This window comes from Eubalaena glacialis, chromosome 7 (assembly GCF_028564815.1).
Source record: "Eubalaena glacialis isolate mEubGla1 chromosome 7, mEubGla1.1.hap2.+ XY, whole genome shotgun sequence".
In the NCBI taxonomy this organism is placed as follows: domain Eukaryota; kingdom Metazoa; phylum Chordata; class Mammalia; order Artiodactyla; family Balaenidae; genus Eubalaena; species Eubalaena glacialis.
In genome coordinates this window covers 60,916,128-60,943,548 of record NC_083722.1, presented here as the reverse complement: position 1 = coordinate 60,943,548, position 27,421 = coordinate 60,916,128, and the positions used below count along the sequence as shown (strand labels likewise).

Genomic DNA, 27,421 nt, shown 5'->3' with positions numbered 1-27,421 from the left:
ATGGAAAGCCCTGGGGAGAACAACATCCATGGTTTGTTTTTTAAAAAACCACATAAATAAATGAAAATGATCCTTTGAATCTCAAACATAGGCAAAGGTTCAGATCCCTGAGGGAGACAGGACAGAGCCAGAGGAAAACCAGCATGACCTTCTTTCTTTAGTGATCTCAAATGGATACGTGGGGCTTCTGAGTCTGATCTCTTTCCCCTCATGAAAAAGAGGTAGCAGCTAGCTTCTGCTGTGTAACATACCACCCCCAAATGTAGTGGCTTAAAACAACTGTTTGTTTAGTTCACTATTTTGGGGGGAGGGCTCAAGTTGAGAAACTCAAGTTGAGAAACATCGTACAAAATGACTGGCCTATACTCTTTTAAAAATGTCAAGGAGGGCTTCCCTGGTGGTGCAGTGGTTAAGAATCCGCCTGCCAGTGCAGGAGACACAGGTTCGAGCCCTGGTCCGGGAAGATCCCACATGCCGCGGAGCAACTAAGCCCGTGCGCCACAACTACTGAGCCTGCACTCTAGAGCCCACGAGCCACAACTACTGAAGCCCGTGTGCCTAGAGTCCATGCTCTGCAACAAGAGAAGCCACCACAATGAGAAGCCTGCGTACCACAAGGAAGAAAAGCCCCTGCTCACCGCAACTAGAGAAAGCCCGCGCGCAGCAACGAAGACCCAATGCAGTCAAAAATAAATACAATTAAATTTAAAAAAGAAAAGAAAAATGTCAAGGACAAGAAAGAGAGAGGGAATTCCATGGCTGTCCAGTGGTTAGGACTCCGCACTTCCACTGCAGGGGGCGCAGGTTCGATCCCTGGTTGGGGAACTAAGATCCTGTAAGCCTCGTGGTGCAGCAAAAAAAAAAAAAAAAAAAAAAAAAAAGACAAAGAAAGGCAAGGCAACTGTTTTGGATTAAAATAGACTAAAAAGACTTGACAACTAAATGTAATTTGTGATCCTAGATTGTATTTTGGACCAGGAGAAAACAGCTATAATTGATGAAATCTGAATATGGATTTGAATTAGATAATAGTATTGTATCAATGCTTAAATTCCCTGATTTTGGTAACTACTGCAGTTATGTAAGACAATATCCTTGTTCTTGGAAATATATACCAAGGTTCTTAGGGACAAAGAGACATCATATCTACAACTCATTCTCAAGTGGTTCAGAAAGGAATTACAGGGACTTCCCTGGTGGTCCAGTGGTTAAGAATCTACCTTCTAAGGCAGGGGACATGGGTTTGATCCCTGGTTGGGGAACTATGATCTCACATGCCGCAGGACAACTAAGCCCACACGCCGCAACTAGAGAAGCCCGCATGCCGCAATGAAGAGCCTGTGCGTTGCAATGAAGCAAAGACCCAGAGCAGACAAAATTAAAAAAAAAAAAAAAAGAATTACAGATATAGATACACATATATACATATTCGTGTATGTATACATACACATATATGTATGTGTTTATGTATGATATATATTTTCCATCTCTCTCTCTCTAGATATATATATATATATCTAGAGAGAGAAAATGATAACGCAAATGGGGCAAAATGAAAACACATTAGTAAATCTGGATAAAGGGTTTATGGGAGTTCCTTATTTTTAAAATTTTTCTGTAACTTTGAAATTATATGCAAATGAAAATTTCCCCCCAAATGGTCTACATACTCCTCCCAAAACAACAATAACAACAGGAAAGCACAAAACAAAACAAAACAAAACAAAAACAAAAAAATGAAGCAAATTCATGATGCCTATCAGCTTATGTAAGGATTGATGCCATTTTAGCAAGTGAGCCCTGTATGGGTGTCTTTGAGTCAAAGTGCTCAAGATCCCCACATCCTGGGCAGTTTGCCTGAGCCTAGCTTGCCCGCCTCCCCTCCCCTCCAGGTCAACAGGGAGAGGCTTGGGTGGGGAAAACTGGAGTCTTGGTCCAACAGGGCCTGACTTGTGAGGAGGCTTCAGATGGGTGATGAAGGGGCTCAGGAATGCATGCTGAGGTGGGATTAGGGTCAGAGGGCTGCTCTCTCTTGGACTTTCCAGAAAAGCAGGATGGATTCCCCATGATCCCTCAGAGAGAGCTCGGCCCCTGTTCCTCTGCCTTTCCTCCTTTAGAAAGAGCATGTAAACGGCTCCCAGATGGCTCTTCACTTTTCCTCAGGGGAGCCTTGTAGGCAGTCAACAAGGGGTTATCACAGTAAGTGAAGTAAGTCAGACAGAGAAAGACAAATACCTTATGATATCACTTATATGTGGAATCTAAAATATGATATAAATGAACTAATTTACAAAATAAAAACACACTCACAGACGTAGGAAACAAACTTATGGTTACCAAACGGGAAGGGGGTGGGGGAGGGGTAAATTAGCGATTATTAGCACATACAAACTACCATATATAAAATAGCAGATAAAAACTACTACATATAGGGATTTCCCTGGTGGTCCAATGATTAAGAATCCACCTTCCAATGCAGGGGACGCAGGTTCGATCCCTGGTCGGGGAACTAAGACCCCTACATGCTGCGGGGCAACTAAGCCCGCGCGCTGCACCTACTGAGCCCGCGTGCTCTGGAGCCCGCATGCCACGACTAGAGAGAAGCCCACGCGCCACAACGAAAAATCCTGCATGCCGCAACTAAGGCCCAACACAGCCAAATAAATAAATATTTTTTAAAAACCTACTACATATAAAGTAGATAAACAACAAGGTCCTACTGTATATATATATGTGTGTGTGTGTGTGTGTGTGTATACATGAATCACTTTGCTGTACACCAGAAACTAACATAACACTGTAAATCAACTATACTTCACCAAGGGAAATATGTGTGCCAAAGGAAGGTAAGAAGCCGAGAAGAGGCTCCTGGGGAGTGCACGTGAGGTCTGGTTCAGCAGACACCCTGGTGCAGTATCACCTCTAAAGGTTGCCTTTTTCCTGATGATGATTCATTGCACCTAGCCCTGGGCTGCTGCTTCTCTTCGGCAAGACAGGGAGAATGAAGGGTGCTAACTCCAAAAATGGCAGACATATGCCTCATAAAGAGCCCAGAAGGAAAACAGCCTGTGGAATGTTCAGGCAGCTTCCTCCTGTGTTTCTTTTTTGGATAAAGTTCACCATGAATGTAGACGTTTCTCTGTTTCCTTTCAGTATTTTTGTTTCACTGACAGTGAATTTCCAGCCCTGTGGTGACCTCACTTTAATAAGTGAAGTTATTTTTAACCAACTGGATGCTGATGAAATGAGCTGCCTGCACTTGGGTTCTCTGGCTCTGCTTCTCTTGGCAGCTTGTCTGTGGAGTCAACAGCGTGGGGTCTGGAGGCTTCAGGTCTCCTCTCACCTTCTCCCTGCAGCACCCAAGGCTCACTAAGGGTGTGCTTCTGTTTCTCCCCCTCTAAGCCAGGGATGGCCTGGCTGCTTTCCCCACCAGCCCACCTCACCTTCTTAGCACTGTATTTCACTTCCCCTGCATACATTACTCCTACCTGTATCTCCCTTAAAAATAGAAATAGAATGATTCCCTTCCTTTATGTCTTCAAGAAGAGAGCTGAGGGAGTTCCCTGGTGGTCCAGTGGTTAAGACTCCACACTTCCACTGCAGGGAACTAAGATGCCCCAAGCTGCAGTGTGGCCAAAAATTAAAAGAGAGCTAAATGCTCACCTCTCAGGTGAGCAGGAATTTTTGAGAGTAGCCACCTCCCAGGTCTGCTTGAGGAGGCGCTGTGCCTCAAGATCGGCTTTGGGGAAATTCCAGCAATGATGGGAGACTGGAACCAATGAACTGCAATGCTTTGAGCAGCTGATAGAACTTATCCAGTTCAGGGTCTCCCGAGGGAGTGTGGCAGAGTCTGCACTCTTTACCATTGACCTGGCACTGGCCAATTTTTCATTTATTTGTCCAGGGTAACGCAAAGCAGGGCTCAAGACTTGTGGGTGCTTCAGATAGATAGATAGATAGACAGACAGACAGACAGACAGATAGATAGATAGATAGAGAGGACTCCTCTCCACCCTCAAGGAGTTGACAGTGTATAAGGACAAGCAAGAGATGAATGAGTTTCCATGGCACAAAGGAGGAACGTAATTAGGGAGACTTCCTGAGGCAGTGGCAGCTGAGGTGGAATTTGGAAGGATTTTGTTCTGTGGGGATAATGGTTAGGGAAAGGAGAAGAGGACATTGCAGAGAAAACAGCTGGAGCACGGGCTACAAATCTGAGATCCCAGTGGTTCTGGGGAGACTAGCTCTGGGTGAGCCCTTGTCCTAGTGCTTCAGAGAATGAGTTGGGTTTGGAACATCCCTGGGGGCTCGAGTGGCTGCTGGGCAGGTCTGAGGAGGCTGCAGAGAGCAGCCCAGATAATCCCACTGCAGTTATTCCCAACTTGATCTATAGATTCAATGCAATCTCAGTCATAATTCCAGCAAGTTATTTTGTGGATATGAACAAACTAATTCTATAGTTTATATGGAGAGACAAAGACCCAGAATAGCTAACTCATAATTGAAGAAGAATAAAGTTGGAGGACTGACATGACTCAACTTCAAGACTTACCTAGAGGGAGGGATAGATTGGGAGTTTGGGATCGACAGGTACACATATTTAAAATAGATAACCAACAAGGACCTACTGTGTAGCACAGGGAACTCTGCTCAATAATCTGTAATAACCTAAATGGGAAAAGAATCTGAAAAGGAATAGATACATGTGCATGTATAACTGAATCACTTTGCTGTACACCTGAAACTAACACAACATTGTTAATCAACTATGCTCCAATATAAAATAAAATCTTTTTTAAATTAAATTTTAAAAGACATAAAGATGCAGAAATCAATACAGTGTGGTACTGGTGAAAGAACAGACAAATATCAATGGAATCGAGTAGAGAGCCCAGAAATAGACCCACATAAATATAGTTAACTGATCTTTGATAAGGGAGCAAAAGCAATACAATGGAGCAAAAATAGTCTTTTTAATATAGGTGCTGGGACAACTGAACATCCACATGCAAAAGAAAAGAATCTAGACACAGCCCTTACACCCCTCACAAAATTTAACTCAAAATGGATCACAGACCTAAATGTAAAATGCAAAACTACAAAACTCCTAGAAGATAATATAGGTGAAAACCTAGATGACCTTGTTTATGGTGATGACTTTCTTGATACAACACCAAAGGCACAATACATGAAAGAAGTAATTGTTAAGCTGGACTTACTTAAGATTGAAAACTTCTGCTCTGCAAAAGACAGTGTCAAGAGAATGAAAAGGCAAGCCCCGGACTGGCGAAAATATCTGCAAAAGACATATCTACTAAAGGACTATTATTCAAAATATACAAAGAACTCTTGAAATTCAACATTAAGAAAATGAACAGCTCAATTTAAAAATAGGCAAAAGACCTGAACAGATAACTCACCAAAGAAGATACACAGATGGCAAGTAAGCATATGAAAAAATGCTCCACATCATATGTCGTCCGGGAAATGCAAATTAAAACAACAATGAGGGACTTCCCTGGTGGTGCAGTGGTTAAGAATCTGCCTGCCATTGCCAGGGACACGGGTTCGAGCCCTGGTCCGGGAAGATCCCACATGCTGCAGAACAACTAAGCCCGTGTGCCACAGCTACTGATCCTATGCTCTAGAGCCCGCAAGCCACAACTACTGAAGCCCGCACGCCTAGAGCCTGTGCTCCACAACAAGAGAAACCACCGTAATGAGAAGCCCGTGCACCGCAACGAAGAGTAACTTCTGCTCGCCGCAACTCAGAAAACCCACGTGCGGCAACGAAGACCCAACACAGCCAAATAAATTAATTAATTTAAAACAAAAAACAAAAAATAATGATTTACCACTACACATCTAGCAGAATGGCCAAAATCCAGAACACTGATGACACCAAATGCTGACAAGGATGTGGAGCAACAGGGACTCTCCTTCATTGCTGGTGGGAATGCAAAATGGTACAGCCACTTCGGAAGACAGTTTGGCAGTTTCTTACCAAACTAAACATACTTTTACCATGCGATCCAGCAATCACAGTTCTTGATATTTACCCAAATTAGCTGAAAACTTAAGTTCACACAAAAACCTGTACATGAATGTTTATTAGCAGCTTATTTTCCTAATTGCCAAAACATGGAAACAACCATGATGTCTTTCAGTAGGTGAATGGATAAATAAACTGTAGCACTTCCAGACAATAGAATATTATTCAGTGCTAAAAAGAAATGAGCTATCAAGCCTTGAAAACACATGGAGGAAACAAATGCTTATTACTAAGTGAAAGAAGCCAGTCTGAGAAGGCTACGTACTGTATGATTCCAACTATATGACATTCTAGAAAAAGCAAAACTATGGAGACAGTAAAAGGACTGATGGTTTCCAGGAGTTAGGAGGAATGAATAAGTGTAGCACAGAGGATTTTTAGGGCAGTGAAACTATTTTGTATGATACTATAATGGTGGATATATGTAATTATATATTCAAAACCCATAGACTGGTTTATACAATCAAAACCCATAGACTGTAGAACATGAAAAGTGAACCCAAATGTAAACTGTAGCCTTTGAGAGATAATGACATGTCAATGTAGGCTCATGGATTGTAACAAATGTACCACTGTGGTACAGGATAGTGAGAAGGCTGTGCCTGGGTAGAGACGGGAACATGGGAAATCTCTGTACCTTCCACTCAATTTTGCTGTGAACCTAAACCTGCTCCAAAAATTAGTTTATTAGTTTTTTAAAAAGCAGGTACTCAGTAATAAATATGATGTAATCCTGTTTATGTTAACACACACACACAATATCATGTATTATCGCTTATATGTGGAATCTAGAGAAATGGTAGAGACGAACTTATGTGCAAAGCAAAAACAAAGTCACAGATGTAGAGAACAAACTTACGGTTACCAAGGGGGGAAGAAGAGGGTGGGATAAATTGGGAGATTGGGATTGACATATATACACTACTATGTATAAAATAGATAACTAATGAGAACCTACTATAAGCACAGGGAACTCTACTGAATGCTTTGTGGTGACCTAAATGGGAAAGAAATCTAAAAAAGAGTGGATATATGTATACATATGACCAATTCACTTTTCTGTACAGCAAGAAACTAACACATCATTGTAAAGCAACTCTACTCCAATAAAAAATAATAAATACACACACACACACACACACACAGAGACAGCTACATATGTAGTATACATATGTGCATCTCTATCAGTATGTATTTGTAAATACCAAACAGGTAACAGTGTTACCATCAGGGTCGAGGTTGGGGGAGGGGAGAGGCATCCCCTACTCTACAGTCTGTAATATTTCAGCATTTGACAAAGAGTACCACTTGCTGCTGGGCACTGTCTCTGGGTCCGCCTTTCAAGGAGACATTAGAGGATAATATTGCCTGGTAATTTGAAAATACAAAGTTGCGGGACTTCCCTGGTGGTCCAGTGGTTAAGAATCCATCTTCCGGGGGAGGGGCAAGATGGCGGAAGAGTAAGACGCGGAGATCACCTTCCTCCCCACAGATACATGAGAAATACATCTACACGTGGAACTGCTCCTACAGAACACCCACTGAACGCTGGCAGAAGACGTCAGACCTCCCAAAAGGCAAGAAAATCCCCACGTACTTGGGTAGGGCAAAAGAAAAAAGAAATAACAGAGACAAAAGAATAGGGACGGGACCTGCACCAGTGGGAGGGAGCTGTGAAGGAGGAAAGGTTTCCACACACTAGGAAGCCCCTTCGTGGGCAGAGACTGCGGGTAGCAGAGGGGGGAAGCTTCGGAGCCACGGAGGAGAGCGCAGCCACAGTGGTGCGGAGGGCAAAGCGGAGATTCCCGCACAGAGGAGCGGTGCCGACCAGCACTCACCAGCCCGAGAGGCTTGTCTGCTCAGCCGCCGGGGCGGGCGGGGCCTGGGAGCCGGGGCTCGGGCTTCGGTGCTAGCCGGGAGGGAGTCCGGGAAAAAGACTGCAGCTGCCAAAGAGGCAAGAGAATTTTTCTTGCCTCTTTGTTTCGCGGCGCGCAAGGAGAGGGGATTCAGAGCGCCGCCTAAACGAGCTCCAGAGACGGGCGCGAGCCGCGGCTATCAGCGCGGATCCCACAGCAACAGGGACGCAGAGGGAAAAGCGGAGAGATTCCCGCACAGAGGCTCGGCGCCGAGCAGCACTCACCAGCCCGAGAGGCTTGTCTGCTCACCCGCCGGGGCGGGCGGGGGCTGGGGGCTGAGGCGCGGGCTTCGGTCGGATCCCAGGGAGAGGACTGGGGTTGGCTGCGTGAACACAGCCTGAAGGGTCTAGCGCACCACAACTAGCCGGGAGGGTGCACGAGAAAAAGTCTGCAGCTGCCGAAGAGGCAGGAGACTTTTTCTTGCCTCTTTGTTTCGCGGCGCGCAAGGAGAGGGGATTCAGAGCGCCGCTTAAACGAACTCCAGAGACGGGCGCGAGCCGCGGCTATCAGCGCGGACCCCAGAGACGGGCGTGGGACGCTAGGGCTGCTGCTGCCGCCACCAAGGGGCCCGTGTGCGAGCACAGGTCACTCTCCACGCCGCCCCTCCCGGGAGCCTGTGCGGCCCGCCACGGCCAGGCTCCCGTGATCCGGGGACAGCTTCCCCGGGAGAGCGCACGGCGCGCCTCAGGCTGCTGCAACGTCACGCCGGCTTCTGCCGCCGCAGGCTCGCCCCGCCTCCTCCGTACCGCTCCCTCCCCCCGGCCTGACTGAGCCGGAGCCCCCGAATCAGCTGCTCCTTTAACCCCGTTCTGTCTGGGCGGGGAACAGACGCCCTCAGGGGACCTACATGCAGAGGCGGGTCCAAATCCAAAGCTGAACCCCGGGAGATGTACGAACAAAGAAGAGAAAGGGAAATCTCTCCCAGCAGCCTCAGAAGCAGCGGATTAAAGCTCCACAAACAACTTGATGTGCCTGCATCTGTTGAATACCTGAATAGACAACGAATCATCCCAAATTTAGGAGATGGACTTTGGGAGCAGGATATATTAACTTTTCCCCTTTTCCTTTTTTTTGTGAGTGTAGATGTGTATGCTTCTGGGTGAGATTTTGTCTGTATAGCTTTGCTCTCACCGTTAGTCCTAGGGTTAGGTCCGTCCGTTTTTTTTTTGTTTTTTTTTGTTTTGTTTTGTTTTGTTTTGTTTTTTTGGCTTAAAAAAATTTTTTTTTTCCTAATAAATGTTTTCTTAATAATTTTTTCCTTATTTTCTATTTTTAAAAAATTTTTTAATAAGTTTTTTCATATTTTTTATTTTAAAAAATTAAAAAATTTTTTTTCTTAATAAATTTTTTCTAAATAATTTTTTCTTATTTTTAGTATAAAAAATTAATAAATCTATTTTTAAAAATTAAAAAAAATTTTTTTTCTTAATAAATTTACTCTTAATAATTTTTTTTCTTATTTTTTATTATAATTGCTTTATTTTATTTTATTTTATCCTCTTTTTTTCTTTCTTTCCATTTTTTCTCCCTTTTATTCTGAGCCGTGTGGATGAAAGGCTCTTGGTGCCCCAGCCAGGCATCAGGGCTGTGCCTCTGAGGTGGGAGAGCCAACTTCAGGACACTGGTCCACAAGAGACCTCCCAGCTCCACGTAATACCAAACGGCGAAAATCTCTCACAGATCTCCATCTCAACATCAAGACCCAGCTTCACTCAACGACCAGCAAGCTACAGTGCTGGACACCCTATGCCAAACAACTAGCAAGAGAGGAACACAGCCCCATCCATTAACAGAGAGGCTGCCTAAAATCATAATAAGGCCACAGACACCCCAAAACACACCACCAGACGTGGACGAACCCACCAGAAAGACAACATCCAGCCTCATCCACCAGAACACAGGCACTAGTTCCCTCCACCAGGAAACCTACACAACCCACTGAACCAACCTTAGCCACTGGGGACAGATACCAAAAACAACGGGAACTACGAACCTGCAGCCTGTGAAAAGGAGACCCCAAACACAGTAAGATAAGCAAAATGAGAAGACAGAAAAACACACAGCAGATGAAGGAGCAGGGTCAAAACACACCAGACCTAACAAATGAAGAGGAAATAGGTAGTCTACCTGAAAAAGAATTCAGAATAATGATAGTAAGGATGATCCAAAGTCTTGGAAATAGAATAGACAAAATGCAAGAAACATTTAACAAGGACGTAGAAGAACTAAAGAGGAACCAAGAAACGATGACAAGCACAATAAATGAAATTAAAAATACTCTAGATGGGATCAATAGCAGAATAACTGAGGCAGAAGAGACCTCTGGGACAACATTAAACGCACCAACATTCGAATTATAGGGGTCCCAGAAGAAGAAGAGAAAAAGAAAGGGACTGAGAAAATATTTGAAGAGATTATAGTTGAAAACTTCCCTAATATGGGAAAGGAAATAGTTAATCAAGTCCTGGAAGCACAGAGAGTCCCATACAGGATAAATCCAAGGAGAAACACACCAAGACACATATTAATCAAACTATCAAAAATTAAATATAAAGAAAACATATTAAAAGCAGCAAGGGAAAAACAACAGATAACACACAAGGGCATCCCCATAAGGTTAACAGCTGATCTTTCAGCAGAAACGCTGCAAGCCAGAAGGGAGTGGCAGAATATACTTAAAGTGATGAAGGAGAAAAACCTACAACCAAGATTACTCTACCCAGCAAGGATCTCATTCAGATTTGATGGAGAAATTAAAACCTTTACAGACAAGCAAAAGCTGAGAGAGTTCAGCACCACCAAACCAGCTTTACAACAAATGCTAAAGGAACTTCTCTAGGCAAGAAACACAAGAGAAGGAAAACACCTACAATAACAAACCCAAAACATTTAAGAAAATGGGAATAGGAACATACATATTGATAATTACCTTAAATGTAAATGGATTAAATGCTCCCACCAAAAGACACAGACTGGCTGAATGGATACAAAAACAAGACCCATATATATGCTGTCTACAAGAGACCCACTTCAGACCTAGAGACACATACAGACTGAAAGTGAGGGGATGGAAAAAGATATTCCATGCAAATGGAAATCAAAAGAAAGCTGGAGTAGCAATTCTCATATCAGACAAAATAGACTTTAAAATAAAGACAATTACAAGAGACAAAGACGGACACTATATAATGATCAAGGGATCGATCCAAGAGGAAGGTATAACAATTGTAAATATTTATGCACCCAACATAGGAGCACCTCAATACATAAGGCAAATACTAACAGCCATAAAAGGGGAAATCGACAGTAACACAATCATAGTAGGGGACTTTAACACCCCACTTTCACCAATGGACAGATCATCCAAAATGAAAATCAATAAGGAAACACAAGCTTTAAATGATACATTAAACAAGATGGACTTAATTGATATTTATAGGACATTCCACCCAAAAACAACAGAATACACATTTTTCTCAAGTGCTCATGGAACATTCTCCAGGATAGATCATATCTTGGGTCACAAATCAAGCCTTGGTAAATTTAAAAAAATTGAAATCGTATCAAGTATCTTTTCCGACCACAACGCTATGAGACTAGATATCAATTACAGGAAAAGATCTGTAAAAAATACAAACACATGGAGGCTACACAATACACTACTTAATAACGAAGTGATCACTGAAGAAATCAAAGGGGAAATCAAAAAATACCTAGAAACAAATGACAATGGAGACACGACGATCCAAAACCTATGGGATGCAGCAAAAGCAGTTCTAAGAGGGAAGTTTATAGCAATACAAGCCTACATCAAGAAACAGGAAACATCTCGAATAAACAACCTCACCTTGCACCTAAAGCAATTAGAGAAAGAAGAACAAAAAAACCCCAAAGCTAGCAGAAGGAAAGAAATCATAAAGATCAGATCAGAAATAAATGAAAAAGAAATGAAGGAAACAATAGCAAAAATCAATGAAACTAAAAGCTGGTTCTTTGAGAAGATAAACAAAATTGATAAACCATTAGCCAGACTCATCAAGAGAAAAAAGGAGAAGACTCAAATTAATAGAATTAGAAATGAAAAAGGAGAAGTAACCACTGACACTGCAGAAATACAAACGATCATAAGAGATTACTACAAGCAACTCTATGCTAATAAAATGGACAACCTGGAAGAAATGGACAGATTCTTAGAAATGCACAACCTGCCGAGACTGAACCAGGAAGAAATAGAAAATATGAACAGACCAATCACAAGCACTGAAATTGAAACTGTGATTAAAAATCTTCCAACACACAAAAGCCCAGGACCAGATGGCTTCACAGGCGAATTCTATCAAACATTTAGAGAAGAGCTAACACCTATCCTTCTCAAACTCTTCCAAAATATTGCAGAGGGAGGAACACTCCCCAACTCATTCTACGAGGCCACCATCACCCTGATACCAAAAGCAGGCAAAGATGTCACAAAGAAAGAAAACTACAGGCCAATATCACTGATGAACATAGATGCAAAAATCCTCAACAAAATACTAGCAAACAGAATCCAACAGCACATTAAAAGGATCATACACCATGATCAAGTGGGGTTTATTCCAGGAATGCAAGGATTCTTCAATATACGCAAATCAATCAACGTGATACATCATATTAACAAATTGAAGGAGAAAAACCATATGATCATCTCAATAGATGCAGAGAAAGCTTTCGACAAAATTCAACACCCATTTATGATAAAAGTCCTGCAGAAAGTAGGTATAGAGGAAACTTTCCTCAACATAATAAAGGCCGTATATGACAAACCCACAGCCAACATTGTCCTCAATGGTGAAAAACTGAAACCATTTCCACTAAGATCAGGAACAAGACAAGGTTGCCCACTCTCACCACTATTATTCAACATAGTTTTGGAAGTGTTAGCCACAGCAATCAGAGACGAAAAAGAAATAAAAGGAATCCAAATCGGAAAAGAAGAAGTAAAGCTGTCACTGTTTGCAGATGACATGATACTATACATAGAGAATCCAAAAGATGCTACCAGAAAACTACTAGAGCTAATCAATGAATTTGGTAAAGTAGCAGGATACAAAATTAATGCACAGAAATCTCTTGCATTCCTGTATACTAATGATGAAAAATCTGAAAGTGAAATTAAGAAAACACTCCCGTTTACCATTGCAACAAAAAGAATAAAATACCTAGGAATAAACCTACCTAAGGAGACAAAAGACCTGTATGCAGAAAATTATAGGACACTGATGAAAGAAATTAAAGATGATACAAATAGATGGAGAGATATACCATGTTCTTGGATTGGAAGAATAAACATTGTGAAAATGACTCTGCTACCCAAAGCAATCTACAGATTCAATGCAATCCCTATCAAACTACCACTGGCATTTTTCACAGAACTAGAACAAAAAATTTCACAATTTGTATGGAAACACAAAAGACCCCGAATAGCCAAAGCAATCTTGAGAACGAACAATGGAGCTGGAGGAATCAGGCTCCCTGACTTCAGACTATATTACAAAGCTACAGTAATCAAGACAGTTTGGTACTGGCACAAAAACAGAAATATAGATCAATGGAACAGGATAGAAAGCCCAGAGATAAGCCCACGCACATATGGTCACCTTATCTTTGATAAAGGAGGCAAGCATATACAGTGGAGAAAAGACAGCCTCTTCAATAAGTGGTGCTGGGAAAATTGGACAGATACATGTAAAAGTATGAAATTAGAACACTCCCTAACACCATACACAAAAATAAACTCAAAATGGATTAAAGACCTAAGTGTAAGGCCAGACACTATCAAACTCTTAGAGGAAAACATAGGCAGAACACTGTATGACATAAGTCACAGCAAGATCCTTTTTGACCCAGGTCCTAGAGAAATGGAAATAAAAACACAAATAAACAAATGGGACCTAATGAAACTTAAAAGCTTTTGCACAGCAAAGGAAACCATAAACAAGACCAAAAGACAACCCTCAGAATGGGAGAAAATATTTGCAAATGAAGCAACGGACAAAGGATTAATCTCCAAGATTTACAAGCAGCTCATGCAGCTCAATAACAAAAAAACAAACAACCCAATCCAAAAATGGGCAGAAGACCTAAATAGACATTTCTCCAAAGAAGAGATACAGATTGCCAACAGACACATGAAAGAATGCTCAACATCATTAATCATTAGAGAAATGCAAATCAAAACTACAATGAGGTATCATCTCACACCGGTCAGAATGGCCATCATCAAAAAATCTAGAAACAATAAATGCTGGAGAGGGTGTGGAGAAAAGGGAACACTCTTGCACTGTTGGTGGGAATGTAAATTGATACAGCCACTATGGAGAACAGTATGGAGGTTCCTTAAAAAACTAAAAATAGAACTACCATATGACCCAGCAATCCCACTACTGGGCATATACCCTGAGAAAACCATAATTCAGAAAGAGTCATGTACCAAAATATTCATTGCAGCTCTGTTTACAATAGCCAGGACATGGAAGCAACCTAGGTGTCCATCATCGGATGAATGGATAAAGAAGATGTGGCACATATATACAATGGAATATTACTCAGCCATAAAAAGAAATGAAATGGAGGTGTTTGTAATGAGGTGGATGGAGTTAGAGTCTGTCATACAGAGTGAAGTAAGTCAGAAAGAGAAAAACAAATACAGTATGCTAACACATATATATGGAATCTAAGGGAAAAAAAAAAAAAAGAGGTCATGAAGAACCTAGTGGCAAGATGGGAATAAAGACACAGACCTACTAGAGAATGGACTTGAGGTTATGGGGAGGGGGAGGGGTGAGGTGTGACAGGGTGAGAGAGTGTCATGGACATATATACACTACCAAATGTAAAATAGATAACTAGTGGGAAGCAGCCGCATAGCACAGGGAGATCAGCTCGGTGCTTTGTGACCACCTAGAGGGGTGGGATAGGGAGGGTGGGAGGGAGGGAGATGCAAGAGGGAAGAGATATGGCAACATATGTATATGTGTAACTGATTCACTTTGTTGTAAAGCAGAAGCTAGCACACCATTGTAAAGCAATTATACTTCAATAAAGATGTTTAAAAAAAAAAAAAAAAAAAAAAAAGAATCCATCTTCCAATGCAGGGGACGTGGGTTCGATCCCTGGTCGGGGAACTAAGATCCCACATGCCGCAGGGCAACTAAGCCTGTGGGCCACAGCTAGAGAGCCTGCGTGCCGCAACTACTGAGCCCACACGCTCTGGAGCCCACACGCCACAACTAGCGAGAAACCTGAGCGCCGCAACGAAGACCCAATGCAACTAAATAAATAAATAAATAACTAAATCTTTTTTAAAAAAATAAATAAAAACACAAAGTTGTAGCACTTTGTAGCACATTTATTCATTCAACAAGTATTTTTTGAGTGCTTCATCTGTGCCAGGCATTCTGCCAGGTCCTGGGGATGCCAGGGTGAAGGAGATCTCAGTTTAAGGTACAGGCAACACCCATGGGGGAGAGGGGGTTGCTTTTTGTTTTTCTTCTTCTGTTGTTCCGTTCCTTTTGGATTAATCCAATATTTTATATTATTCCATTTTACTTCCTCTACTGGCTTCTTTTTTTTCAATATTTATTTATTTGGCTGCATCAGGTCTTAGTTGCAGCATGCAGGATCTTTGTGGTGCATGGGCTCTAGAGCACATGGGCTTAGTTGCCCCAAAACATGTGTGATGTTAGTTCCCCGACCAGGGATCGAACCCACGTCCCCTGCATTGGAAGGCGGATTCTTAACCACTGGACCACCAGGGAAGTCCCAAGGGGTTGCTTTTTAAGTTTTTTTTTTCCTCCCAGGCTGAAAAAGTTCTGCAGAGTTTCGGAAAACTTATTGTGATTCCTTGTCCTCAGAGAAGCCGTGTGGAGACCCACCTTCCTTCCCACACACCATCCTGCAGGGCCACACGGGCTTGGAGATGGGGGATGAGCTGCTGTACCTGTGTGCCCCCGGCCACGTGACGGGCCGGCGCGAAACAGCCTTCACCTTGCTGTGCAACAGCTGCGGGGAGTGGTATGGCCTGGTCCAGGCCTGCGGGAAAGGTAAGCAGGAAAATAACTCCAGGACAGCTGTATGGACCGCTCCTCCTGATGAGAATTTTCTGCTGCTGTCCTGCTGTCTTGCTCTAATCCCTGGGCTGCCCCGTGAGTCTGAATAAAATTATAGCTGAGGCTAAAAAGACTCCTGGTGGGCATTTAGCTCCCGAAACCTGATCTGATTCCCCCAGATGTCCCCATTCCATCATCATCGTATGCCTGGGGGCGAGGCTTCTGCATCCCACCCCTGCCCAGCCCCCTTGGGAATTCTCCCAATGGCAGAAATCACTCACTCCTATGACTCCTACACCATGGACCTCATGCCAGACCCTGAATTGTTCCCTGACCTCACAGGGTTCCTTTCTCCCCAAGACTCCTTCAGGGCCCACCTTCCTGATCCCCCATGACATCTGGGTACCAAGCGGAGGTTGGCGCTATAGAGGGGGATGACTCCAGCACCACAATGTTACTGAATTTATAGGACAGTTGGTCCCCAGAATGTCCGACAGATCCTATGGGAGAACCACGATGAGACTAGGGTGCTGTCTTGTCTGTGAGCTTCAACCATGTTGTTGCCTGAGCTGTGGATTTTTGTGTTCATTGCAGTTTACTATCTATAGTGTGAAAACACCACCCATTATTTCTGCTGGTGGTCATTTGGCTTGTTCTCATGTTGTGACTGTCGAAAATTTACGCTGCAGGGATCGTTCTCCTCCACATCATTCGTTTCACATGTGAACACATTTCTTTTGGTTCCTGGCAGTGGAGTTGCTGCCCATGGGGTAGGTGTGTGTCCAGCTTACGTGGATGCTACCAGAGAGTCTTCTAAAGTGTTTTGACCAGTTTACTCTGCCACCAGCTGTGTATAAGAGCTCTGTTCCAGCATCCTCACCAACCTTCAGGATTGTGAGACTTTTTACCTTTTTACCAATCTGGTGACTACTCCATGGTGACCTGTAAAACCCATGTCTCTACCCAGGCACTTATCTAATCGGATACTATTAGCATTTACTCAGTAAGTGTCTGTCCAAGAATTTTGCCCATTTCTCTAATTCATTTGATTATTTACGTTAATGTTGGATTTCTTTTTTACGAAAACTTTCTTAATGTGTTGAAATTTTCTCTCTCATTCTGTGGCTTATTTTTTCCTCTTGGAGTGTTTTTTGATGAATAGTGAGATTTTGTTGTCTCAAACTCTCTGTGCACAATTAAAAATTTGTTTTCTTGTTATTGATAGACTGACACGTTAGTATGAATTAGCATAAAACTAAAGGAAAGATATTCTAGATATAAATAAAAATTTTCCTTAAATAGACATAAAATTCCCCTGTCAAATTGTTACAAAAGCTTCTAAAAACTTCCTACTTGCTTGTCACATACTAATAACAAAGTTACAGAGGGGGACAAGTCCCTGGAACACAATTTGAGCCATTTTCTAGTACTTTCCTCTGTTGCTGCTGCTTTGTGGCAGGCAGGAGCTCCTGCCAGTTCTGATGGATTCACCTGTCTGAGAAAATGAGGCATAAGACCTGACTTCCTGCTTGTTGAATGTGTCACCTCAAAGCAGACCCAAACTCACCCTGAGGTGTCAGTGAGCTGGCTGGGTTTCTGGCGAGGCACCAAGGCTACACCATCCCACGAGGCACACCCACCACTCAAATGGGTTGTTTACTGGCCCCAGTAGAATGAGAACTAAATGCAGGTTTTGTGTGTCTGAAATGGTGTTTATTTTCTCACTGCAAAGCAGAGTCGTTGGAGCTTTCAGCTGCTGGGCAGAAATTCTGGTTTCTACACTTAGCTGAATATACAGACCGTTACAGTTTTCATTACTCTGTAGATTTAACATTTAAAGTATCTGTGTTATTATACGTGTGTGTGTGTGTGTGTGTGTTACAAGAATATTGTCACCAGGTATTTGACTCCACCTTACATGTATTTTTCCAGTGAACACCAACTTTTTTTGATTAAGGAACTGCTTCAAATTGCAGAAAAGTCATCTTGAGAGGGTGGGCCGAACAAGGGTTTTGGAGTTGGACCCATCTTGGTTTGGACAACAACATTCCTTCTACGGCCTACTGGCCATTCATTCATTCACTCTGTCCCCCTCCCTTCATCTGGCAGGGTCCCAGGTACTGTGTAATCAATGTTGAGCAAAACTGTCCCAACCCTAAAGGAAACTAGTAAACTGAATACCTTAGGAGAGACAGAGAAGCAGTAGATGATGAGGTAAAAGGGAAAGCTGGAAAACGAGGTGTCCCAGGTGAAATTTTAAAGGAGGTGTGTGTTCCCAGGTGGAAAAAGTGCTCAAAGGCTGCACAGGTCCAGTCAATGGAAGCTAAAAAGTGTGCACTGGTTTCGCAGCCTAAGAAGGTTCTGGTAGCCTCATGTTTTCAGTGTGTAACTGGGGAGTGGGATGCACCTGGGCGGAACTGCAGCGAGCACAGGAATGAGCTGGAGTGAGGAAGAGGGCCAAGGCAGACAACTTCTGCTGTTCACAGAGAGGATTGGGGTTGGGGGGGGGGGAGGGGCAGAGGGTAGAGCTGCAGGAGTCTCAGGGGGCCAGAGAGGTGGAGGGGTTGTTTTGTTTTATCTGCTTGCTTGCTTTTGTTATTCTAAGATGGGAAGTACATCACTCAGAACAGGACCTGTGATATGGTCTGAGCTCAGACCATATTCTTTCCCTTTCACTCTCGCGCTGATGGAGGAGGGTATTAGGCCCCTCACTGAAGGATCTAAAGGGATTTGTGTGATGCTGGCTCCTTGCTCCCTTGTGTGTTATTGACTCCAGCTTCCTGTACAACAGATAATCAAAGGCGGGCTGTGACTTCAGCTGTCTAGTACTTGGGTGAGAAACTGGTCTCTGCCAGCGGGCATCTCAGATTCTGGAGACAGCAAATGATCCTTCCAGAAAGGCATGGCCTGTGTGGCTTTAGGACATGGTGGAGACCCCGTGGGCAAGCAGCTGGGGACTTTCTAACGTGTAGCTCCCAAGCATTCCAGACTTGTGGCCCCAGCTGCCCCTCGCCTCCAGGGAGCACTTGTCACTTCTGCACTGGGCTCGGCCCACAACCCTCCCTACACATCATGTGGCTGTCTGTCAAGACCCCCCTGCCCCCAGCCCAGAACGTTTCCTTATGTTTCCTGTGAGGTGCTGGAGCCCGCTCCAACCCCTCTGGCAGAACCTGCCCCGGGGGTCCCTGCCCCTTATTCCCCTCATGACCTCTTCAGGCCCAGAGAGCCTCAAGGCTCGGGTGCCATGGAGGTCAACACTTAAAAGAACTTGGGGCTCAAACGAGTTTGGTCTCGGAGATTGCAGGGGCTTAGGAGCACAGGGCTACTAGGAAGACTATTTCACTCAAATTTGTCACTGTTTGGGCATCTTGAAGGCTGGCTAGATGACGTGGGTTAGATTCTCTAAAAGCAGAGCCTGTTCAGATGTCCATGGCTTGTTGAGGGGAAAGGGAATAAGGGAGGCAGGGAAGGTGAGAGGCAGGAGTTAAGGATGTGGCCTCAGCTGGATCCTTGCTTTGCCTGATCCCTTGGGGAGCTGGGGAGCATGAATTGCACCACAGGGTTGGTCCCACTTGGAAGCAAGGGGACCGGCCTGAGTTCCTCCATATTAGTCTGTCATTGGCTGCAGCCTGCTGTGTACGGAGGGCAAGGCGGGTTGCAACCCCCCTAACTGAGGCTCCCATTCCTCCAAGGGCAGTCCACCAGAGGAGTGGCAGCTGTGAACCCTCAGCTGCTGTCGCTCACAGCAGCTGGGGGATGGGTGCACTGGTCTGGGAAAGGGGACATGAGCACCGCCAGCATCCACTACAGTGGAGAACTTAGTTGCTTATTAAAGCATCAGTTCAGGAGAGCAGTGGTTTAAAGAAAAATCAGTAAAGTGGGGACTGCCTGAATGAGCGTGATGAAATTTAAACTTTGAATGGTGAGCGGGCATGAATGCACAGGGGCACGTCCACCTGGGTGATCAGTGAGTGGCCAGTGCAGGAGGGTGCCTCAGGCACACACTGCCCACCCAGGTTGTATGTTCACCTCGACCTTATGGTCCAGCCTCAAGTGGTGCTGGTGAAATCTCTCACTTAGCACAGGGACTTTAGCCTTGACCATCAACCTGAATGGGTGGGGACTTCTTAAACTGCCATTTTCTCCCCTCTGCGTGTTGGTATTTCTCTAGCTTTGGTTCCTAGAGTCCAGGTCTGGGTCTGGCCATTTTGTTTTCCATTCTCCTACCTGAATCCACAGTTGGTTTCCATTCCCAGTTGGGCAGCATGAAATGTTTGTCATACCTCTCTAATGTTCTTGGTATCCAACTATGATTGGTTGTTGCCCTAATTATAGACAAATCCTGGTGCTTTGCTCCTTACGCATGTGCACAGATTTCCATGCTATATTTGGTTTTCTTTGGGCTTCTTATTATACCAAGTCCCATATCTTCAAGGCCATATCCATCTCTGGCCACTTGTACCCTAGAAATACTCTCTGACCTCCCAGCACTCCGAGTGGCCACCCCTGGCCACGTGACCATGGTGCCACACATGCTTCCCTGGGCACACTGACCATTCCCCTACTTGCTGTCCTGGGTGCTCATTGCCTTCAACACCTCTGCCCTCTCCTGACTCAGCAGCCAGTGGTCCTACGGCCTCTACCCTGGTCTGCAGATACCCCAGGAAGGGAGAGACTCATAGACCCTTGCTCTCTGATTTGCCCCTTGATCCTCCTTTAAAACTCGCCCTGGGGACTTCCCTGGCAGTCCAGTGGTTAAGATTCTGAGCTTTGACTGCAGGGGGCACAGGTTCAATCCCTGGTCAGGGAACTAACATCCCACATGCCACGTGGTGTGGCCAAAAAAAAGACAACTTGCCCTGACAAAGGGTATCTGCTAAGACAGGCTCTGAAAAGCCTTTAAGATTTTCCATTCCAAGTTCCATGCTTCTGTTTGTGCTTTCTGGTCTGTAGGATCAGGAAAGTGAGTGACACCAAGCTTGACCTCACTCTACCAGCCCTGCCACCTCTGAGTCCAACAACAAATGGACAGCTATTCTTTTTCCCTTCCCTGGTCTGTTGCAGCTGTGGAAACAAGACCCATTCCCCATTTGGGCACTGAGAAAAGAGCTGTCGTAAACCATGCCAAACCTGTTCCATGTCATCTCTGTTTTGGGAGTTGTTTTTTGTTCTTGTTTCGTTTTTTTTAACAACTTTCCTGAGGTTTAATTTGCATACAATAAACAGTAACCATTTAAAATATAAAAGTCTCTGAATTGTCACAGGTGTGTACACCCATGAAACCACCACCAGAACCAAAATACAGAACATTTTCATCTTCCCCAAGTCTCCTCATGTTCCTTTCTGCAAGAGGAGTTTTATACACTTTATCTCATTTCATCTTCACAAGTCTGAAAGTAGAAATGGCCAGCTCCCATTGATAGATGGGAAAACTGAGGGACAGAGAGGTTCAGTAACTTCCTGCGTCAGACAGCCAGAAAGAAGCAGAGCCAAGGGACTTCCCTGATGGTCCAGTGGTTAAGAATCCGCCTGCCAATGCAGGGGACACGGGTTCGAGCCCTGGTCCAGGAAGATCCCACATGCCGCAGAGCAACTAAGCCTGTGCGCCACAGCTACTGAGCCTGCGCTCTAGAGCCCGCGAGCCACAACTACTGAGCCCGCATGCCACATCTACTAAAGCCCGCGCGCCTAGAGACTGTGCTCCACAACAAGAGAAGCCGCCGCAATGAGAAGCCCTGCGCACCACAGCAAAGAGTAGCCCCCGCTCACTGCAACTAGAGAAAGCCCGCGCACAGCAACAAAGACCCAAGGCAGCCAAATATAAAAAAAGAATTATTAAAAAAAAAAAAAGCAGAGCCAAGATTAAAACCAGGCACGTCTCATTCCAACATCTTTATGATGGCTGTGTGCTTCTCCAGGGGCCTCTAAAAAGCATCAGGGCAGTGCAGGGCTTGCTTTGTAAACTAGCTGTTCCCTCACTAAGTTCCTTTGCTATTTTCCCTCATTTCTAAAGCCCATCTTTTGTTTTCTTAAATTAACTTCCATTTCTGTTTTCCTCCATCTTCTAGACTTCCTTCATAGAATAAAAGCCAGAGACTGGACTGAATTTAGAATTTCTTTGTCAATATTGCCATATTTGTTCAGAGGTTCATTGAACCAGTGGTTATTTTTGGCTTGTCTGGTTGTCTTTTTCAAAATTACTATTTTTAAAGGCTGCGTAGCCAAGACCAGAGGGAAAAAGAAGGCATGTGTGAGCTTCCATAAATGCAACAACATGAAAAAACATGAAAAGTGGCAGCACTGGGAGAGCCCAGGGTTCTGGGCCCTGGCCTGTAATACTTCTGACCCTGATAAAGGCACGACCTGGGCGACCCTTTTCTTTTTACTCCTGATTTCTACTGATATGTAGTCTTTGGTTTTCCTAAAGTAACAATTAAATATAAACACACAGGGAATGACTTGGTTTTTGCAAAGAGAGCCCATGAAGTTTACATTTCCTGGACTCATTGGTCTAAATCAGAAGGCCCAGTGTTGTGCCAGCCCAGCTTTCAGAAGAGTGTGGGGGAGGGGAGGGCTGGAGGGTTGGTTAAGGAGAGTGCAGACTCAGGGGAGCAGAGGGAGGGGAGAGAAATTACACCTCAGCAGGCAAAGGGCTGATGTTCCCCATCTTGAGGCAGAGTGTAATTTTGGGTTGACATTCAGTGAGCAACAAACTTTACTGTTACTCAAGAAGGGAAAAACAGGCTTGGGATATTTTGTCATGAGTAGACTCTTTGTAAACAGTTGGTGTCTGTGTCTTCATTTGAGGTTTTGGCGAAACTGTGACACAGTGAGAGCCTGTTTCTGAGCCAGACCTTGACCTGAGAACCTGGGCAGACAGGAAGAGCTTGGCTCTGGGCCCTGGGCTGCCATCCAGGGATGCTCTAGGCTCAGGGAGCTCTGAAGGCAGAACCTCCAGACGGACAGACAAACAGACACACACACACACACACACACACACACACACACACACACACACAGCTCAGACTGGCCATAAGGGTCCAGGTCAAGGCAGGCCCACCAGGCAAGAGTGGGCAGACCTATCCCAAATCCCCAGCTCTAACATTATACGCTAGGCCAGTATTTCCTGCACAAGAAGGTATGGGGGAGGAGAAAAATGGCTCACGTCCTGCCCATATTCCAGGTGCCTTTTGACTTCTGAAGCTCATGGGCTGGGTTACATGGGAGAAGGAATTTAGCCGACATTGATTATGCTCAGCCCTAGGACTAAGAGGTTGTTTACCATTCTTTGCTACTGTCATGCACCAAATAATGCCCTGGCTGATGGACTTCCAGACTGAATCAAGCTTAATCAAAACGGGCTTCCAGGGGATTAACCAAGATGGCGGAGTAGGACGTGCTCTCACTCCCTCTTGCGAGAGCACCAGAATCACAACTGGCTGCTGGACAATCATCAACAGGAAGACACTGGACTTCACCAAGGAGGATACCCCACGTCCAAGGACAGAGGAGAAGCCACAGTGAGACGGTTGGAGGGGCGCAATCAGAGTAAAATCAAATCCCATAACTGCTGGGTGGGTGACTCACAGACTGGCGAACACTTATACCACAGAAGTCCACCCACTGGAGTGAAGGTTCTGAGCCCCACGTCAGGCTTCCCAACCTGGGGGTCCGGCAACAGAAGGAGGAATTCATAGAGAATCAGACTTTGAAGCCTAGTGGGAATTGATTGCAGGACTTTGACAGGACTGGGGGAAACAGAGACCTCACTCTTGGAGGGTGCACACGGAATAGTGTGCGCATCGGGACCCGGGGGAAGGAGCAGTGACCCTGGGGGAGACTGAACCAGACCTACCTGCTAGTGTTGGAGGGTCTCCTGCAGAGGCAGGGGGTGGCTCTGTTTCACCGTGGGGACAAGGACACTGGCAGCGGAGGTTCTGGGAAGTACTCCTTGGTGTGAGCCCTCCCAGAGTCTACCATTAGCCCCACCAAAGAGCCCAGGTAGGCTCCAGTGTTGGGTTGCCTCAGGCAAAACAACCAACAGGGAGGGAACCCAGCCCCACCCATCAACAGTCAAGTGGATTAAAGTTTTACGGAGCTCTGACCGCCACAGCAACAGTCAGCTCTACCCACCACCAGAGCCTCCCATCAAGCCTCTTAGATAGCCTCAACCACCAGAGGGCAGACAGCAGAAGCAAGAAAAACTACAATCCTGCAGCCTGTGGACCAAAAACCATATTTACAGAAAGATAGACAAGATGAAAAGGCAGAGGGCTATATACCAGATGAAGGAACAAGAAAAAACCCCAGAAAAACAACTAAATGAAGTGGAGATAGGCAACCTTCCAGAAAAAGAATTCAGAATAATGATAGTGAAGATGATCCAGGACCTCGGAATAAGAATGGAGGCAAAGATTGAGAAGATGCAAGAAATGATTAACAAAGACCTAGAAGAATTAAAGAACAAACAAACAGAGATGACCAATACAATAACTGAAATGAAAACTACACTAGAAGGAATCAATAGCAGAATAACTGAGGCAGAAGAACGGATAAGTGACCTGGAAGACAGAATGGTGGAATTCACTGCTGCGGAACAGACTAAAGAAAAAAGAATGAAAAGAAATGAAGACAGCCTAAGAGACCTCTGGGACAACATTAAACGCAACAACATTCGCATTATAGGGGTCCCAGAAGGAGAAGAGAGAGAGAAAGGACCAGAGAAAATATTTGAAGAGATTATAGTCGAAAACTTCCCTAACATGGGAAAGGAAATAGCCACCCAAGTCCAGGAAGTGCAGAGAGTCCCATACAGGATAAACCCAAGGAGAAACACGCCAAGACACATAGTAATCAAAGTGGCAAAAATTAAAGACAAAGAAAAATTATTGAAAACAGCAAGGGAAAAACGACAAATAACATACAAGGGAACTGCCATAAGGTTAACAGCTGATTTCTCAGCAGAAACTCTACAAGCCAGAAGGGAGTGGCATGATATACTTAAAGTGATGAAAGGGAAGAACCTAGAACCAAGATTACTCTACCCAGCAAGGATCTCATTCAGATTCGATGGAGAAATCAAAAGCTTTACAGACAAGCAAAAGCTAAGAAAATTCAGCACCACCAAACCAGCTCTACAACAAATGCTAAAGGAACTTCTCTAAGTGGGAAACACAAGAGAAGAAAAGGACCTACCAAAACAAACCCAACACAATTAAGAAAATGGTCATAGGAACATACACATCGATAATTACCTTAAACGTGAATGGATTAAATGCTCCAACCAAAAGACACAGGCTTGCTGAATGGATACAAAAACAAGACCCATATATATGCTGTCTACATGAGACCCATTTTAGACCTAGGGACACATACAGACTGAAAGTGAGGGGATGGAAAAAGATATTCCATGCAAATGGAAATCAAAAGAAAGCTGGAATAGCTATACTCATATCAGATAAAATAGACTTTAAAATAAAGAATGTTACAAGAGACAAGGAAGGACACTACAAAATGATCAAGGGATAAATCCAAGAAGAAGATATAACAATTATAAATATATATGCACCCAACATAGGAGCACCTCAATACATAAGGCAACTGCTAACAGCTATAAAAGAGGAAATTGACAGTAACACAATAATAGTGGGGGACTTTAACACCTCACTTACACCAATGGACAGATCATCCAAAATGAAAATAGATAAGGAAACAGAAGCTTTAAATGACACAATAGACCAGATAGATTTAATTGATATTTATAGGACATTCCATCCGAAAACAGCAGATTACACATTCTTCTCAAGTGCGCACGGAACATTCTCCAGGATAGATCACATCTTGGGTCACACATCAAGCCTCAGTAAATTTAAGAAAATCGAAATCATATCAAGCATCTTTTCTGACCACAACGCTATGAGATTAGAAATGAATTACAGGGAATAAAACGTAAAAAACACAAACACATGGAGGCGAAACAATACGTTACGAAATAACCAAGAGATCACTGAAGAAATCAAAGAGGAAATCAAAAAATACCTAGAGACAAATGACAATGAAAACACGACGACCCAAAACCTATGGGATGCAGCAAAAGCAGTTCTAAGAGGGAAGTTTATAGCTATACAAGCCTACCTAAAGAAACAAGAAAAATCTCAAGTAAACAATCTAACCTTACACCTAAAGAAACTAGAGAAAGAAGAACAAACAAAACCCAAAGTTAGCAGAAGGAAAGAAATCATAAAGATCAGAGCAGAAATAAATGAAATAGAAACAAAGAAAACAATAGCAAAGATCAATAAAACTAAAAGCTGGTTCTTTGAGAAGATAAACAAAATTGATAAGCCATTAGCCAGACTCATCAAGAAAAAGAGGGAGAGGACTCAAATCAATAAAATTAGAAATGAAAAAGGAGAAGTTACAACAGACACCGCAGAAATACAAAGCATCCTAAGAGACTACTACAAGCAACTTTATGCCAATAAAATGGACAACCTGGAAGAAATGGACAAATTCTTAGAAAGGTATAACCTTCCAAGACTGAACCAGGAAGAAATAGAAAATATGAACAGACCAATCACAAGTAATGAAATTGAAACTGTGATTAAAAATCTTCCAACAAACAAAAGTCCAGGACCAGATGGCTTCACGGGTGAATTCTATCAAACATTTAGAGAAGAGCTAACACCTATCCTTCTCAAACTCTTCCAAAAAATTGCAGAGGAAGGAACACTCCCAAACTCATTCTATGAGGCCACAATCACCCTGATACCAAAACCAGACAAAGACACTACAAAAAAAGAAAATTACAGACCAATATCACTGATGAATGATGCAAAAATCCTCAACAAAATACTAGCAAACAGAATCCAACAACACATTAAAAGGATCATACACCACAATCAAGTGGGATTTATCCCAGGGATGCAAGGATTCTTCAATATACGCAAATCAATCAATGTGATACACCATATTAACAAACTGAAGAATAAAAACCATATGATCATCTCAATAGATGCAGAAAAAGCTTTTGACAAAATTCAACACCCATTTATGATAAAAACTCTCCAGAAAGTGGGCATAGAGGGAACCTACCTCAACATAATAAAGGCCATATATGACAAACCCACAGCAAACGTCATTCTCAACAGTGAAAAACTGAAACCATTTCCTCTAAGATCAGGAACTAGACAAGGATGTCCACTCTCACCACTATTATTCAACATAGTTCTGGAAGTCCTAGCCACAGCAATCAGAGAAGAAAAAGAAATAAAAGGAATACAAATTGGAAAAGAAGAAGTAAAGCTGTCACTGTCTGCAGATGACATGATACTATACATAGAGAATCCTAAAACTGCCACCAGAAA

The 27,421-nt window shown here is 43.7% G+C and overlaps 1 protein-coding gene across 1 annotated transcript in view; it reads left to right on the top strand.

Annotated features, from left to right (window-relative positions):
- Nucleotides 1-27,421, top strand: part of SUSD5 (sushi domain containing 5) — a 52,768-nt gene that overhangs the window by 17,068 nt on the left and 8,279 nt on the right. The window contains exon 4 of the mRNA XM_061195241.1: nt 15,861-16,049. Within this exon, the coding sequence (XP_061051224.1) occupies nt 15,861-16,049 (189 nt within the window). The remainder of the gene's footprint in view (nt 1-15,860; nt 16,050-27,421) is intronic.